Source organism: Malaclemys terrapin, chromosome 1, assembly GCF_027887155.1.
Source record: "Malaclemys terrapin pileata isolate rMalTer1 chromosome 1, rMalTer1.hap1, whole genome shotgun sequence".
NCBI classification, from domain to species: Eukaryota; Metazoa; Chordata; order Testudines; family Emydidae; genus Malaclemys; species Malaclemys terrapin.
The window spans coordinates 295968923-295984456 of record NC_071505.1 but is presented as its reverse complement, the minus strand read 5'-3'; the positions used below and the strand labels follow the sequence as shown (position 1 = coordinate 295984456).

The 15534-nt window shown below is 48.0% G+C and overlaps 1 protein-coding gene across 2 annotated transcripts in view; it reads left to right on the top strand.

Annotated features, from left to right (window-relative positions):
• Window positions 1–3799: 3799 nt before the first annotated feature.
• Window positions 3800–15534, top strand: part of EBPL (EBP like) — a 19074-nt gene continuing 7339 nt past the window's right edge. Inside the window, exons 1-3 of one of the 2 annotated variants that reach the window (XM_054015015.1) lie at window positions 3800–3990; window positions 4554–4604; window positions 14725–14794. In XM_054015015.1, coding sequence (XP_053870990.1) covers window positions 3805–3990; window positions 4554–4604; window positions 14725–14794 — 307 coding nt within the window. In that variant the 5' untranslated portion in view covers window positions 3800–3804. The remainder of the gene's footprint in view (window positions 3991–4553; window positions 4605–14724; window positions 14795–15534) is intronic. The other variant, XM_054015025.1, reaches the window with a different exon arrangement.

Sequence of the window (15534 nt, the reverse complement as noted above, 5' to 3'; positions counted from 1 at the left end):
AAAACCAGTGGGAGAACACTTTAACCTGTCTGGTCATTCAGTGACAGACCTGCGGGTGGCTATATTACAACAGAAAAACTTCAAAAACAGACTCCAACGAGAGACTGCTGAGCTAGAATTGATATGCAAACTAGACACAATCAACTCCGGTTTGAATAAGGACTGGGAATGGCTGAGCCATTACAAACATTGAATCTATCTCCCCTTGTAAGTATTCTCACACTTCTTAACTGTCTGTACTGGGCTAGCTTGATTATCACTTCAAAAGTTTTTTTTCTCTTAATTAATTGGCCTCTCAGAGTTGGTAAGACAACTCCCACCTGTTTATGCTCTCTGTATGTGTGTATATATATATATCCTCAATATATGTTCCATTCTATATGCATCCGAAGAAGTGGGCTGTAGTCCACGAAAGCTTATGCTCTAATAAATTTGTTAGTCTCTAAGGTGCCACAAGTACTCCTGTTCTTCTTTTATTAATACTTTGGGGGTGACCTACAGAGGATCCTCTCTTCTGAGAGTACTGATGGTAATTGTGTATGCTAGCAGCCTTTCACCATAGTTGGTTTTTGTTGACCATCCTCCACAGAACATAGCTAAGTTGGGAGTCTGCTTCTTGACAATGAGAGCAGTCTGACTCTAAGAGTAGCAAAGATCAAACCTGTATGGCTCTAGTGCCAGCCTTGTCCAATTGGGGCTTGAGCTATTGGAGTTCCTGGCATTGAGATAGTGTTCTAGGTTTGTCACCCTACACACCTTTCTAAAGAACTCAAGAGTCGAGGCATCTTTAGTGTCAAGTAAATCTTTCTGGTTCTCTCTATGGGAAAGACTTTTTGGGCAGGGGGTGGGCCACGGGCATGGAATTGGTTGGTCTCTCAAAACCTGCCAGCCACATGGTAACCACACAACCAGTCTGCTGGGATGAAGGTATGAGATACATTGCAACAAGTTGGAACTCAGGTATTGAGATTAGTGTTCAGGGATTTCCTGATCTGCAAAGCAGTTTTAGTCTGGCCAATACCCCAACTGGTGGTTTAGCTGAAGAAATATTGATGTGAACTGAATCAATCCATAGTTTAGAGATTCCTGGATTCCTTGCTGATAGTCTCTCACTGCTACCTGAGAGTTTAGTGCTTCCTCTCATCTCTGGCTGGCTAAGAAACTCCATCCTATCATGGACAATAAACAGCCCCAGTTATTCAGGTTCTTGTCTCCTCCTAGTTGGACTACAGCAGTGCAACGTACCTGGACATGAAGTCATCAGCCTTAGAAAACTCCAAGTGGCAGAAAAAAACTACTACATCTTCCCTCACCAACCCAGGCTTATCACAAGCCCATCAAACCTTTCTGTCACTCTTAACATTGGCTTCCCATGAAATAGCAGGTCAAGTTCAAGGTCTTGTTTCTTATCTTTAAGCTGCTCCGTGGTGCGGAGCCAAGTACCTGTGAGATTGCTTAGCTCTGGGATGAAGAAGCGTGGTTGTCAAGTCTGCTTCTCAGGCACAGGGGAACTTTAACCATATGGGTAAAGCTCATCTAGGTCGGAGACTTTTCTCAGGGGTTGGTCTGAGACACTGGAATGAACTCCTAACCCCTACGTAACTGTGTGTATATTTAAAAAAAAAAAAAAAAAAAACTGCCAAAGCAAAACTGCACTATGCTGCACTTACAGCCTTCCCCATGCAGAAAGGATGAGAATGACCCTTGTGAGACAGATATTAATTGTGATCCTAGTTACACTACTGTAACGTACTCAATAATAATGAAAGTGGTATATGAAATGATATAGAACTATGGTACAGCAAATCACCCTGCATGTAGTCTGAGCTGCTACACAGTTTTCCCAAGTGAGTTCCCCTTTGCTTGCTGATCCTGGTCCTGACATCCAGCTGGAGACATCCCTCTTCAGGCCTAGTTGGTATCCATGTTGAATGCCAGATGCTTCAGGTTTTTGCAATAGCTATAGTAGTACATAGGGGACTAAAGTCTGGAACCCATGGTCAACTTGTACATATTTTCCCACCAGGCCATTCTTTTACACTAGGATTTACAAGACTTGAGCAGATAAGGCCAACTCTACAGTCTGCACTACTGTTCGGTCCTTTGTGCCTTCTGTTTCCACATCCAAGTTAGTAGACAAATATGGTTCCTTCTAATTTAATTGCAGTGCCAGGTCCTCTATCTTGATGAAGGCATGGTGTGAGAAATTAACTAATGGGATTTTAACTCCAGGATTAATGACACCTCATAAGACTTTTATACTGTACTCTTGCATTTGGAAAACTGCTTTTGATGGCAGTGTAACTCCTTTAGGACCACCCTCTGCTCTCTAAATTTGTCTCCTACTAAAATGGCTTGAAAGGGCTCGTGTACCCTGAGAAGCAAGGCCTCTGCCCTCAGTGACACTAGGGGAAAGTCTCTCAAATCACCTTATTTACTTAACATTAATGCCCGCTATGTGAAAGGAGCTTTCTAAACTCTCATGGACTCTGCTCTGAGGAGCTCACAATCTAAGGACAGACACAGAGAGAGGGAGGTTGGGGGAAGGGGAACAAAACCAGACAAATTAGATTCACTTTAAGCAGTATGGCAGGAGTGGGTCTTTAACAAGGACTTACAAGTGGACAAGGTAAGGATGTTACAGATGAACTCAGGAGCATCAATAGCCAAGTGAAAAAAATAACTAACAATTAAATGGCAATGTATCAAATGGAAAAATTAGAGTATTTTCCTGCACTAAAATAAATATTGGTCCCTAAGCCTAAAGCATTTATATTACTCTATTGGTCAACCACAAGCTGAACTGGAGTACCTAGTTAACATGCAATCACATTGTCTTTCTATTTGGTTAAGGGAAAATAGAAGCATAAGTTGATGGCAAATGTCTGTACAATTAATTAGATACAGATGAAGAGCTAGTAGGATTATGATACAGTAGGTACCTATAAAATGAAACTTGCCCTGAGGTGAAGTGAGTTTTGTTCACTTGATGCATCCGAAGAAGTGAGGTTTTTACTCACGAAAGCTTATGCCCATATAAATCTGTTAGTCTTTAAGGTGCCACCAGACTCCTTGTTGTTTTTGTAGATACAGACTAACACGGCTACCCCCTGATACTTGTTCACTTGAAAACATCTAGTACTGCTGGAGATAGGATATGGACTAAACAGACTGGGTGTGATCGAGTGTGGATCCTAAAAGTGGCTATCCTAAAAGAAATGTACTAGCTCAGTCACAAGATAGTGGGCTCAAAGCAGGAATGGCTGGAGGAAATTCTATGGCCTGTATGCCCTGTGCAATTTCTGGGCAGAGACAAGCTCAGGCTAAAGCTTGTATTCCAGACAGTGGGACAAGAGGCCTTTCAGCCTCTGATTGTCAGGATAGCAGCCTCAGTTAGGGACGGCACTGTGTCAGTCTCTATCACCACACATTGTCCTTTTTCAACTCCCCCTGGGACTTTTTTTCTTTACGCTTGAATTTGATACTATCAAACCCAATCTGTATGAGCCTTTCTGCAGACAGTGACACCCCATAGCCACCTTCCCACCCTCCTGCCCAAGGCAGCTGGTGGGTGCCCATAACCCTAACAGCCCCCCCCATCTCTCTCTGTGGCCAGGGCTGTCGCAGGCTGGCAGTGCCCCTGCCTCTCTGGGTCCGGGACTGCCGCAGGCTGGCAGTGTCTTCCCCCCGTGCCCGGAGCTGCCGCAGGGTGGCCGGGCCCCGCCCCCTGTCCCTGGCGGTGCCCGCCCTGGGGCTGCACTGCGGGGGTGGGAGTCGCTGCCGTGGCCGCCAGGTGAGCACGGTATGGCCGGGCGCGGGGCCGCAGCTCCCCCGCTGTTCGGCGCGGCGGTGGCGGGCTCGTTGGCGGTGTGCGCGGTGCAGCTGGGCCTGGCCTGGGCGCTGGGCCGGAGGCTGGGCGGGCGCTGCGCCCCGGCGGATCGCTGGGTGCTGGGCTGGCTCTGCTACGACGTGCTGGTGCATTGCACGCTGGTGAGTGCGGGCCCGGGGCTCAGGGAGGGAGGGAATGGCCGGGCCCATAGTGGGGGAGCGGGAGAGGAAAGGGGGCTGTTCTGGGGTTTGGGGCTGGTGAGAAAAGGGGGCGCTGCAGTGAGGAATGGGGGGGACGTGGCTTCCCTACCGCAGCCCAACACAGGCGGGTGTGAGCCAGACCCAGCCTGAGGCATTTTGCCAGAAGTACTTCCCCGCCCCCCCAACAAACAAAACACCGCTGCCCTCCGCGTGGTAAATACACCCCCGTGTCTCCGCTTCATTGGCAAACTACTCTCCTGGCACAGACGCTGCCTCCCACTATTACTCCTCAGTACTGGCTGTTCAATATTTCAGCCGCCCGCAGACACAGGCAGTAACTCCAGCTGTCAGAGGGCCGGGTCCTACTTTATTAATGGCCATGGTCCTATAAATCTGACTACCCTGGGCAAGAGTTTGGAGACACCATGGTTTGCTGCTGGTCTTACAAGTCCTCAGTCTCTTCAGTCACTAGGCTTCGGGTAGGATTTGATCAGTTTTACATTTTAAAATACTTCATTCTGCAGAAGCCAAGTCAATGCGCCCACTCAACAAGCTGCACCCACCATACCGGACAGGTGTGTGGGGGAAAACTTGCTGCAATCTTTTCTTCAGAAGAAAATTAAAAACACCTAGTGGTGGTCGAACTGGTAGGCTGTGTCATCTTCTTAGGGCTTTGTAGTTGCTCTGTCAGTTTCAAGTCAAAAGTCAGAATGATTTGTTTAAGGGATGGATAGCTCAGTGGTTAGCTTGTTTAAGGGAGGGATAGCTCAGAGGTTTGAGCATTGGTCTGCTAAACCCAGGGTTGTGAGTTCAATCTTTGAGGGGGCCTCTTCAGGCTCTGGGGCAAAATCAGTACTTGGTCCTGCTAGTAAAGGCAGGGGGCTGGAGTCAATGACTTTTCAGGGTCCCTTCCAGTTCTATGAGATAGGTATATCTCCATATATTAATTGATTAGACAAACTTACTGAGAACTCTGTTGTTCTTCCACAGAAAGTTTACTGCTTCACTTGATATTACAGATAAATCCTAACTCTTGCTGAAATTTAGAGGGTATCTGAAAACACTCAAGTGAGACTAGTTCTTGTATCCAGCCAAGCACTGGAAAAATCACTAGGTGTTTGAGATTTGTACCACGTATGTCTTTTGTAATCAAACAGCCTTTCGCTTTTCACTTGTCTCAGGAAATCAAAATGTTATATTCAGCTCTTTTATTGTGTCTGAGACATCAACCAAAACACATACAGTCAGTTTCTCTGTGCTTCTGTAGCACATCATGACTTGCATCACTAAGTCCTGAGACAGATCCATGAATCCAAGCACTGTTCAATATCTTACGGGTAATGGGTCACTTCAGCAAATGCATCTTGCCCATAGCACGTAATTATGTCCTGATTTTCAAAAGTCTCACTGACTTCAGTGGGAGCTGAAGTTGCTCATTACCTTTGAAAATCAGGCTGTGAATGTGCAGGGCAACACTCCATTTAATACTGTGGACAGATTTTTATAGAGTTCAGACTTGGTTGATATCAATATTTTACACATCTTTAACAAAGCATCCAGAAAACTTTTCAGCTGATAGTCAGTTGCTTTCACAGAACTCCACCTGCCATCCTACTAGTTCCAGAAAGTGGCTTTGATCTCATAGCAACATGCTCCTTTAAGATTTGCTAGTGACATGGTGAGGAAATGCACAGATTGTAATGATTGAGCAATTTCCAAGGAATGTTATCCATCACTGTCAACTAAGTTCAAATTATGAGCAGGCACATGGGACATAAACATCTGAAGAACGTTTGTTTATGTAAGCCCGCACTGCATCTTTCAGTGCTCCCCTACAGCCTGCACTGGGGGCCATGAGATTGGGCACTGCTCTGCTCCTCTCCTTTCTTCCCCACAACCTGATGATGTTAACTCCCATCCCTTCCTTCCTTTTGCTCAGGGCTGAACTACTGCGTGGAAGAGGTAGTAAGGGGAAGCCGGCAGTCTTCTCTGAGTTCCACCTACCCTGTTCTAGGCTATGTTTTCTAGGTATCTGAGTGCCTTCCACATTAATTGGATTGGCAATAACATAGTCCCTAGTGGACTTTATAGAATCTCTTTCTCTCTCTTCTTTTTTGGGGTTATAGAAATTTCTGCTTGTGGAGGCAGTTGTTGTTCTGAATATAGATTCAGAGATTCTAAGGCCAGAAGGGACCATGGTGATCATCTAGTCTGACCTCCTGTATAACACAGGCCATAAAATTTTCCCAAAATAAACCCTAGAGCATATCTTTTAGAAGAACATACATTTAAAAATGGTCAGTTATGGAGAATCCACTGTGATCTTTGGTAATTGGTTCATGTGGTTAATTACTCTCACCTTTAAAAATGTATGCCTTATTTCTAGTCTGAATTTGTCTATCTTAAACTTACAGCCATTGGATCATGTTATACCTTTCCCTGATAGATTGAAGGGCCCATTATTATATATTTGTTCCCAATGAAGGTACTTACAGTCACCCCTTAACCATCTCTTTGTTAACCTAAACAGATTTGAGTCTATCGCTATAAGGCATGTTTTGTAATCCTTCTTGTGGCTCTTCTCTGAACCCTCTCCAATTTATCAGCATCCTTCTTGAATTGTGGGCACCAGAACTGGACACGCTATTCCAGCAGCAGTTGCACCAGTGCTAAATTCAGAGGTAAAATAATCTCTCTACTCCTACTTGAGATTTCCCCGTTTATGCATCCCAGGATCGCATTATGTCACCTACAGAAACTCTTTTCTATCCCTTCATTGGCTAGGAAGCATATCTTCAGCCCTCTCAAAACCCCCAGTCAAACAGATGTCTCTTGCTGTATGACCAAAAAGTCATCAAATTTGGGCTTCTTTGGACCAAGGTGAGGAGCAAATTCCAGAGTCCTGGAGCCCTCACAGAGAACGCCCTGCCAGCCTCCCACACTGTTATAACAAAGGAGATCTCAGCTTGAACATCTCTCCTGACAGCAGCTGTGATGGCATGGCACAGGGAGAGAGGCGATCCCTCGGATAGGCCAGTCCCACTGCTTAGAGCTTTATGGGTCATAACCAACATCTTAAACTTCAATCAGAGGCCAGTTGGCAGCCAACACAGATCCTGGAGCACTGGTGTCATGCTCCCAGTGTGAATTCCCATTCAGTGAGTGAGCTGCTACGTTTTGAACCTGTTTCGGTCTCCAAATGGTTTTCAAGTGTTGCTCCACCTAGAGCACAATGCAATAGTCTAATCTTGAGGTAGCAAAATCCTGGATAACAGTTACAAAGTCTGCATCCAAAAGGACAGGTCAGAACCTCCTAGCAAGTCACAGATGGCAAAAAGCTGCCTGGGTTACTGCTGTAATGCTGTTGACATACAGCAGCTTGGGGGGGGGGGGTTGTCTAAAAGCATCCCTAAACTGAGGACCCTATTCCCTAAAAGGACCGTTTTTATGTGTGCAAAAGTTTTCATGCTCATTCAGTGCTTGGCACCTCTGGTGAAGGTGTAATTTGTGATGGTTTTGGGGGTAGGTAACAGATTAAGGTTCCTTGCTCATTCCCTGTAGACCTCCAAACAGCAAACTGATTTGTAATAAATTTTCAGTTCCTTGCTGATCTGGGTTAGAGTCAAACCAAAGGCCTACAGGTGAAAGGTTCCCTATTTCATTAGTAATCCCTTGAATCGTCTCATTCCCTTCCCCTCATTCCTCTTTCTTGTGCCCTCAGAGCCTTTCCACCTTCTTGGACTGTTTCATCAGCTGCCAATAGGGGTTGAGCTTATCAACATTCAAATAAAAACCTAAAGATAAATATGAAAGATTAGATCTTCATAAAAAGAACGAGGAGTACTTGTGGCACCTTAGAGACTAACAAATTTATTTGGGCATAAGCTTTCGTGAGATAAAACCTACTTCATCAGATGCATGGAGTGGAAAATACAGTAGGAAGATATATATACAGAGAACATGAAAAGATGGGGTTGCCATACCAACTCTAACGACTCTAATCAATTAAGGTGGGATATTATCAGCAGGAGGAAAAAAACGTTTGTAGTGATAATCAGGATGGCCCATTTCAAACAGTTGACAAGAAGGTGTGAGTAACAGTAGGGGCGGAAATTAGCATAGGGAAATAGTTTTTAACCTCAGCCGTGCAGAACACAATGCCATCCACAGCCTCAGGAACAACTCTGACATCATAATCAAAAAGGCTGACTATCGCTGACAAAGGAGGTGATGATACAGACTAACACAGCTACCACTCCTAGATCTTCATAGTGATCGCTGCTTCTCAGCTCAGTGCTGTCACATAGTGGCAGTCCTTAAGAGCTGCATCAGATTAAGTCTTTGGATGGCACACAATCAACATCCTTGCCCATTTGTCTGAACGGAGATGGTACTGTGTGAGATGCATTGGCAGGAATGGTAAGTAAACTATTTGATATATATGGCCTGGATCCTGGCTGATCTGATGCTAAAGCACACTGCTGCTATGAGAAGCCACCTGTCTTCTTGTATGGTATGTCTGTCTGTCACGTCCAACGATGATGTCCTGGCATCTTGTGTCTTCTTGTATGGTAGCTCAGGCCCTGAATTCCTTCCCTCATCTCTCCCAACAGAAAATCAGTCTGTTCACTAGGGTCGTGCGTTTAAAATGCAGGTCATATTTCAGTGTTACTAGAAGTTTAATATTGAGATCAGGTGTTTTTTTTCATTGCTTTTGTTTCACAAAGAGTACCAGTTGCAGCATATAAATAAAATAAACCACAAGTGAAATGGCTAGATCTGTTTTAATGAGGTCTGATGACAAAGTGGGCAATGGGTTGACATTTTTGTGTTGGGATATATACACCATCCTGCCTCTGAAAGGATTAATGTGGGCCTGAAAGGCCAATTAACCCACCTTGTTGCACCTAGAGAGTGGGCCAGGGTTAATTAAAGCCCAGCTGAAGGAGGAGTTGGGTGATGACTATAAAGAAAGGGAGTCTGGAGCAGAAGGGAGCTGTAGGGAGAAACTCTCTGGAACTAGAGAGTGGAGAGGTTAGGCGGGCAGAGGAGGAAGCCCAGGGAGAAAGTTGGCCCTGGAATCCTTCCCTAAGTAGAGAAGTCTGGCAGGAGAGACACAGAGCAGTACGGGAGGTGGAGCAGGCTGCAGTGGTGTGCCACCCTGATAAAAGGGCAAGGTGTGGCAGGTGAGAGAGACCTGGCAGGTGTTCGATGGAGGAACAGAGCAAGGAGAATTTGAGACATGAAAGGCCAATACTGAGGAGGGCAGAAGTTGGTTTAAGTTTGTACTTTTGGAGTGAGATTTATTAGGGGATTCCGGGGAGACCCTTGCGAGTCCTGGCTCTGAAAAAAGGGTGAACTTAGAGTGGCTGTGGAAGAGACCTGCTGACAGGCTACGGTAGGAGGAACTCCAGGGAGGCAGCAGAAGGGAGTCGCTCGACAGAGCAGACCTTGGCTGGAATCCACTGTAGCAGGGCGGCTGGGGTTCCCCTACCAACCACTGGTGAGGTGACAGGAAGCCCCTGCAATGGGAATAAACTCAACTGAGAACCCTGAGAGGAGGATGTGAGGACCCGGGGCTGAAGACCTTTTGTAAGGATTATCGTTGGATTCTCTATAACCCCAGAAGGGGTAGAACTAAAATGTGAACTGGCCAGGGGCCCAAGTTGCGAGAAGAGGCAGATTGCCACAGGACTGGAGCAGCCATCAACAGGAAATCCTAGAGGTGAAAGAGCAGCTACGCTGTGCCCAGCCACAAGGGGATGCACCAGCAGTGAGCCAACCATTCTACTATTGTCCTTTTCCGTTCTAATAATTTTATTACTGCTTGAGTTTTGGAATGTGACTTAGCAATACTAAAATATCACTGACATATAATTAGAAAAAATATTTAGCCATGTGGGTTTTAAAAATATTAGAAGGGCAGGGATATAGCTTACTAATATATGCACAAGGGACTAATAATACTTCATTTTAAGTAGAACAGTTTGCTTGATCAGTTTTCGTAATTGACCCAATATCTGCTTTAAAACATTTACAAGAGTATCCCTCTGTTTTTCTGGATTCCTTTTTCAAAATACAGTTTATTCTGTGTTCTTGTTCAGTTTTGCTAATGAAGGTGCAGCTGCTGCACAGAATTGTATTTAAAGAACAGGGGTCTCTGAGAATAGGAACCTCAGGTTCGGGGGGCGCTTTATCATGTCATCAGAAATTAAAGTGAACTTTACTGACAGGATTTCTAAACTAAACAATCTAATCTAGGAATTTATATGGCCTCCATCACTGTAGTACCTGAGCACCTCATCTGAGAGTCAATCAAAAACATACTTAATGATAGATTTGAAATATAATCAAATTATGCACAAAAACCCTCCTGTGTTAAAGCTGGGAGTGGAATGATGAGAATGTTGTGCATTTATAACAATAGTAATTCAGCCATATTGTAAATGTTGTATTTTTGTCTTTGCTGTTGGGTACACGGGTTTCCCTTTGCTGCTTTCCTACTTGTTATGTTCAATATGGATGGACAGAAGACTGGCCATGGAGAGTCAGAGAGTGCTGCTTTGCCTTAGATTTGGTGACTTCCTGTTCTTTTGCCAGCCCCTGTGACTTTCTCTTCCTGCCTTTCCCTCTCTGCAGCAGGTGTATGAAGAACAGTTGCTGATGCAGTTGTGTAGGGTTACCATACGTCCGGATTTCCCCGGACATGTCCGGCTTTTGGGTCTTTAAATAGCCGTCTGGGGGGAATTTGTAAAAAGCTAAAAATGTCCGGGATTTCCCCCCCGGACGGCTGTTTAAAGACCCAAAAGCAGCTGACAGGGCAGCTGCGCTGGCAGAAAGCAGTACCGGGAGCAGCATGGAGCGGCCACGAGAGATGGGTGCGGGCGGCCCGGCTCCCCCTGCCTGGGGCTCCCCTCGCCCACCACGGGGCTGGGGCTCTCCCAGGGCTCTGCCCTGCACCCGCCCAGCACCCCCAGGGCTGCTCCTGCCTCCCCGGTCTGGCCCCAGATCCCCTCCCCCGGTGGTTTTGGGTCCTGCCGCGGCTTGCGCCCCTCTACCTCCTCCGCGGGGCAGGCAGCCCCAGGAGGTTGAGGCCATGCCACCCCTTCCCCAGCTTCTCCCTCCAGCAGCCCCCGCATCGCCCTGCTGGGCCTGTTCAGCCCTCGGTGCCACTGGGTCCTGCCCTGCCTCAAGCAACCCGCCCCTACCGTGGGGCAGCCCGGCTCTGGGGGAATGGGGGAGCCACAGCAAAGCCCCGCCCGGAGCTGGTGCAGGAGACGAGCGGGGCTCTCAGCCCAGGCTCCGGCATCAGCCTGCAGCAGGGAGCGGAGCTACCCCCCGCCGGCTCGGCTCAGCCAGGCCCCGCTCTTAAAGGGACACGGACCTGGGCTGGGCTCGGCCCGGCCCGGGGTACGTGGGGGTGTCACCTCACCCCCCGCCTGGGGGGCCCGGCGAGGGGGGTGTTCGGCACCATAGCTCCCCCCGCAACCCCCATAGTCAGCTTCTCTGTAGGCAAAGCTTGGACTATAGAAAGCTTATGGGAGGAGAGCCTGCGATCCAGGGCTTCAGGAGCTGCAGCTGAGCCAGTGAGGAACAGCCCAGAGCCACCGGGGCTAGAGCTTCTTGGCCAGCCGCTGGAGGGAGCCGCTCAACCGGGGGGGCCAGACTGGGCTGCGCGTACTCACGCTCCCCCCGCTGCCGCAGCCCCAGCTTATCTGCTGCCTGCCTTCCTGCCTGTTTCAGGCTTCCCGCGAACATTTGATTCGTGGGAAGCAGGGGAGGGGGAGGAGCAGGGGGGCGGAGCGTTCAGGGGAGGGGGCGGAGTTGGGGCGGGGACTTTGGGGAAGGGGCAGAGTTGGAGCGGGGCCGGGCCCCTTGGAGTGGCACCCTTTTCCAGGACTGCAATATGGTAACCCTACAGTTGTGGCTCTCCCTACCATGTGTCATTCACTCCTCATTCCTTGCAAGGGGATGGAAAAATACTGGGCAAAGCAGTTGGGAGGTCAGGTTGGGGCCAGGGCCCAGAATGGAAAATTGTGCATCGTTGTCATGGTTCAGTTACAAATCCAGTACATCTTTCCAAATCTGCCATGATGCAACCATGTATGTTTATGGGGTTTTTTTTGTTTTTGTTTGTTTTAAACAGTCCTAATGAGGGACTCTTTGACCTCTAGAAAACCTTCTTTAATCCAGCCCAGGTTGTAATTCCCTAAAGGTGTTCTCACATGAAGGTGTTCAGTGCCTTCTGAATGTAGAACAGGGACGGGCAAACTTTTTGGCCCAAAGGCTGCATTGGGTTTTGGAAATTGTATGGAGGGCCGGTTAGGGGAGGGAGGCATGGCCCGCCCCCTCCTCCCGCTTCTCGCCCCCTGACGGCCCACTCCCGGGACCTCTGCCCCATCCACCCCCCCGTTCCCTGTCCCCTGACTGCCCCCACACCACCGCATCCAACCCCCCTGTTCCCCACCCTCTGACCACCCCAACACCTATCTACACCCCCGACCCCTGACCACCACCCCGAACTCCCCTGCCCTCTATCCAACGCCCCCACTCCCTGCCCCCTTACCAGGGCCGGCTCTAACTTTTTTTTGCTGCCCCAGGCAAAAAAGGAGAGCGCAGTGCTGCACCGCCGAACCCCTGCCCCCCCCCAGCACCTCGCTGGGCCGTCCAAACCCCTGGTGCGCCGTGCCAGCCAAACCCCCTCCCCCCCTGGAGGGCCAGGCCGGGCCACTCAAACCCCCCCAGTGCCGCGCCGGGCCAGGCCGGCCAAACCACCGGTGCGCCGCGCCGGCCAAACCCCCGGAGCGCTGCGCTGCGCCGGCCAAACACCCGCCCCCTCCCCAGTGCCAAGCCGGGCCGCCCAAACCCCCGGAGCGCCGCGCCAGCCAAACCCCCCCAGCGCCGGGCCGGGCCGCCCAAACCCCCCCGCCCCCCGGATCGCCACGCCACTAAAGCAAAAAAAAAACCCCTTGAGTGCCACCCAGCCGAACAAAAACACCGCGAGCGCCCCCCGCCACCCCAACATTGGCTGCCCCTTATAAGGTGCCGCCCCAAGCATGTGCTTGGTCAGCTGGTGCCTAGAGCCAGCCCTGCCCCTTACCATGCTGCCTGGAGCACTGGTGGCTAGCAGCGCTACAGCCATGCACTGCGCAGCACAGAGCACGGGGTCAGGCCAGGCTCTGCAGTGGCGCTGCCCCAGGAGCTCGCAGCCCCGCCGCGCAGAGCATTGTGCCGCCAGCGGGCCAAGCTGAGGCTGCAAGGGAGGGGGAACAGCAAGGGAGGGGCCGCAGGCCAGCCTCCTGGGGCAGGAGCTCAGGGCCCAAGCAGGAGGGTCCCGTGGGCCGGATGTGGCCCGCAGGCCGTAGTTTGCCCACCTCTGATGTAGAATGAACTGGTGGTCTCACTGCAGTTCCTAGTGGTCAGATATCACAAAAATCAACACCTCATCAGAGAATTGAAGATAAATGAATTATCCTATGCTATCTAGAGGTGATCCCTCCAGAACAGGGATGCAGCGTGCTGGTACAGCTCTGCAATAAAGCCTGCTCATCTGGTGTCTGGGCTGTACTGCTCTGGGCAGAAATAGACACCTTCATCCTGCAGGGCTGCCAACCTGGAACTTTGCCCAATGCTACATTTGACAGAACAGTTCCCTCTTGTCTCTTACTGGTGTTTCTCCAGAGGGGCTGACATGGCATTCCCTGTTCTTGTAGTCATTGGTATGATCCCCCGCAACTCCAGAGCTTTTATATAAATACATTGGTACTAGTCCTAGCCACTGGACTTAGCCCTCACCAGAACTGATTATTTTTAGAATTTACTCATGGGGTAACCTTTTTTTAAATTTTAACTAGAGTGAGGTCAGGCAGTAGTTCATACCCTTCATGCTGTTAGTGCAAGGATAGAATTTAAAACAACTTTATATTTTCAGGGAGATTTCACAGGCTGTTTGTCTTTCTTTGCTATCACAGTCTTTGATTCTCATGCATTCTTATGCTCTGTAACTTTCCTTTCTCCAATTCCCTTTCACTTCTCTATCACTGTTCTTCTCACAAGTTTTTCCTGGCTTACTATGAAACATTCCTGGCTAACAGTTAACCATCTCTCCTCCTTTTGGTGCCACTGCACTCCTGTCAGAGCTCTCTTCCTTCCCTCACCGACTGAATGCTTATGGAATACTTTGATGTTTTCTGACTGAAGGTGTGATATAAGTGCAAGATTATATTATAGTTGACTCTGGATCTTGGGAAAGTGGGTTTCGTAGCCTGTTCAAATTTGCAAGTTTAAATGTCTTGGTTCTGATGTCAAATTTGTTGCATATCCACAATGTATTTGCATAGGGGGCTTATGCGTATGAGGGAAATGGAAAAGAAGTGTGGAGAGTAGACATAAAATAATACAGCTGACACTTTACAGCTCAAAATGGTCATATTTTTTTAAACAGAGAGGTCTCAGGCACTACAAGATTACTTGAATGCATGCTGGTTGATTATTGTATAAAATGCATTGAAAGGCATGTCCAGTATGTGGCACTGCTGAGGTGTTTACACACGGGATTTCTATATTTATTAATAGTTTCCTTATCTAATCTATGACATTCCTAGAATGTCCTACACCATATTCTGAGTGCTAATATGGATGTTGTCTTGCTTCAGTGAAATTAGAACATATTTCTGCTTTACTTTCCCCCCTTAGGAAGGCCCCTTTGTGTACCTGTCTTTAATAGGAACAGTGGCAGAGTCAGACAACATATTTGCCTCTCTGTGTAAGTATCATTTTCATTTTATGACAGCAGGAGTACCTGTCAGGTGTAGGGGGATTGGTTGTGGTGGCACAAGGAACCATAGGGCGCATATGCAGCCCCAACAGACACTGGTAGCCAAAGAATCTAATTTCATGTGCATGGGGTGTATGCACACTAAGAGTGGAATTCATGTGGACAGTCACTCAAAGAAGAAGAGTTGTTCATTTTTATGTATAGGACAAGCTTTGAGGAACCAGAGTCTCCTGGTAGTTTATATCCAACCATTTGATTTACTTTATGCCCCGATGGCGGTCTGAGGGAATGTCCCCTTTAGTCCAAATCATCTGTTTCCAAAAATAAAACCCAGCAACCACTGTGCCTTTGAGAAAGTAAGGAGGAAAACCTCAGCATTAGTAAGGTTTAATATGATTATACAATAGCCTGTGAGTTTCCTCTGCAGTAAGTTTATGCTGCTTTTGATGACATGTGAGTGGCTAAAAACGCACTGCTGGAGCAGCATCTTTGAAAAGGCTAATAGCCTAATGCATTGCTTGTTAATTTAATGAAGAGAGCCACATAATTCTGATTTCATATTCCCTCTCTCCATGATGAAGTCTAAAGCTGACATTTTGGGAACTTAATACATCTAATTTTCTTGATATTTGTTCTTGCTGTAAAGAAGTCTTGTTAATTAAAATGCAGCATCTGTGACCCTTCTATCATAATAGGGCTACAGAACAAAATGACAACTTCAGTTTTTA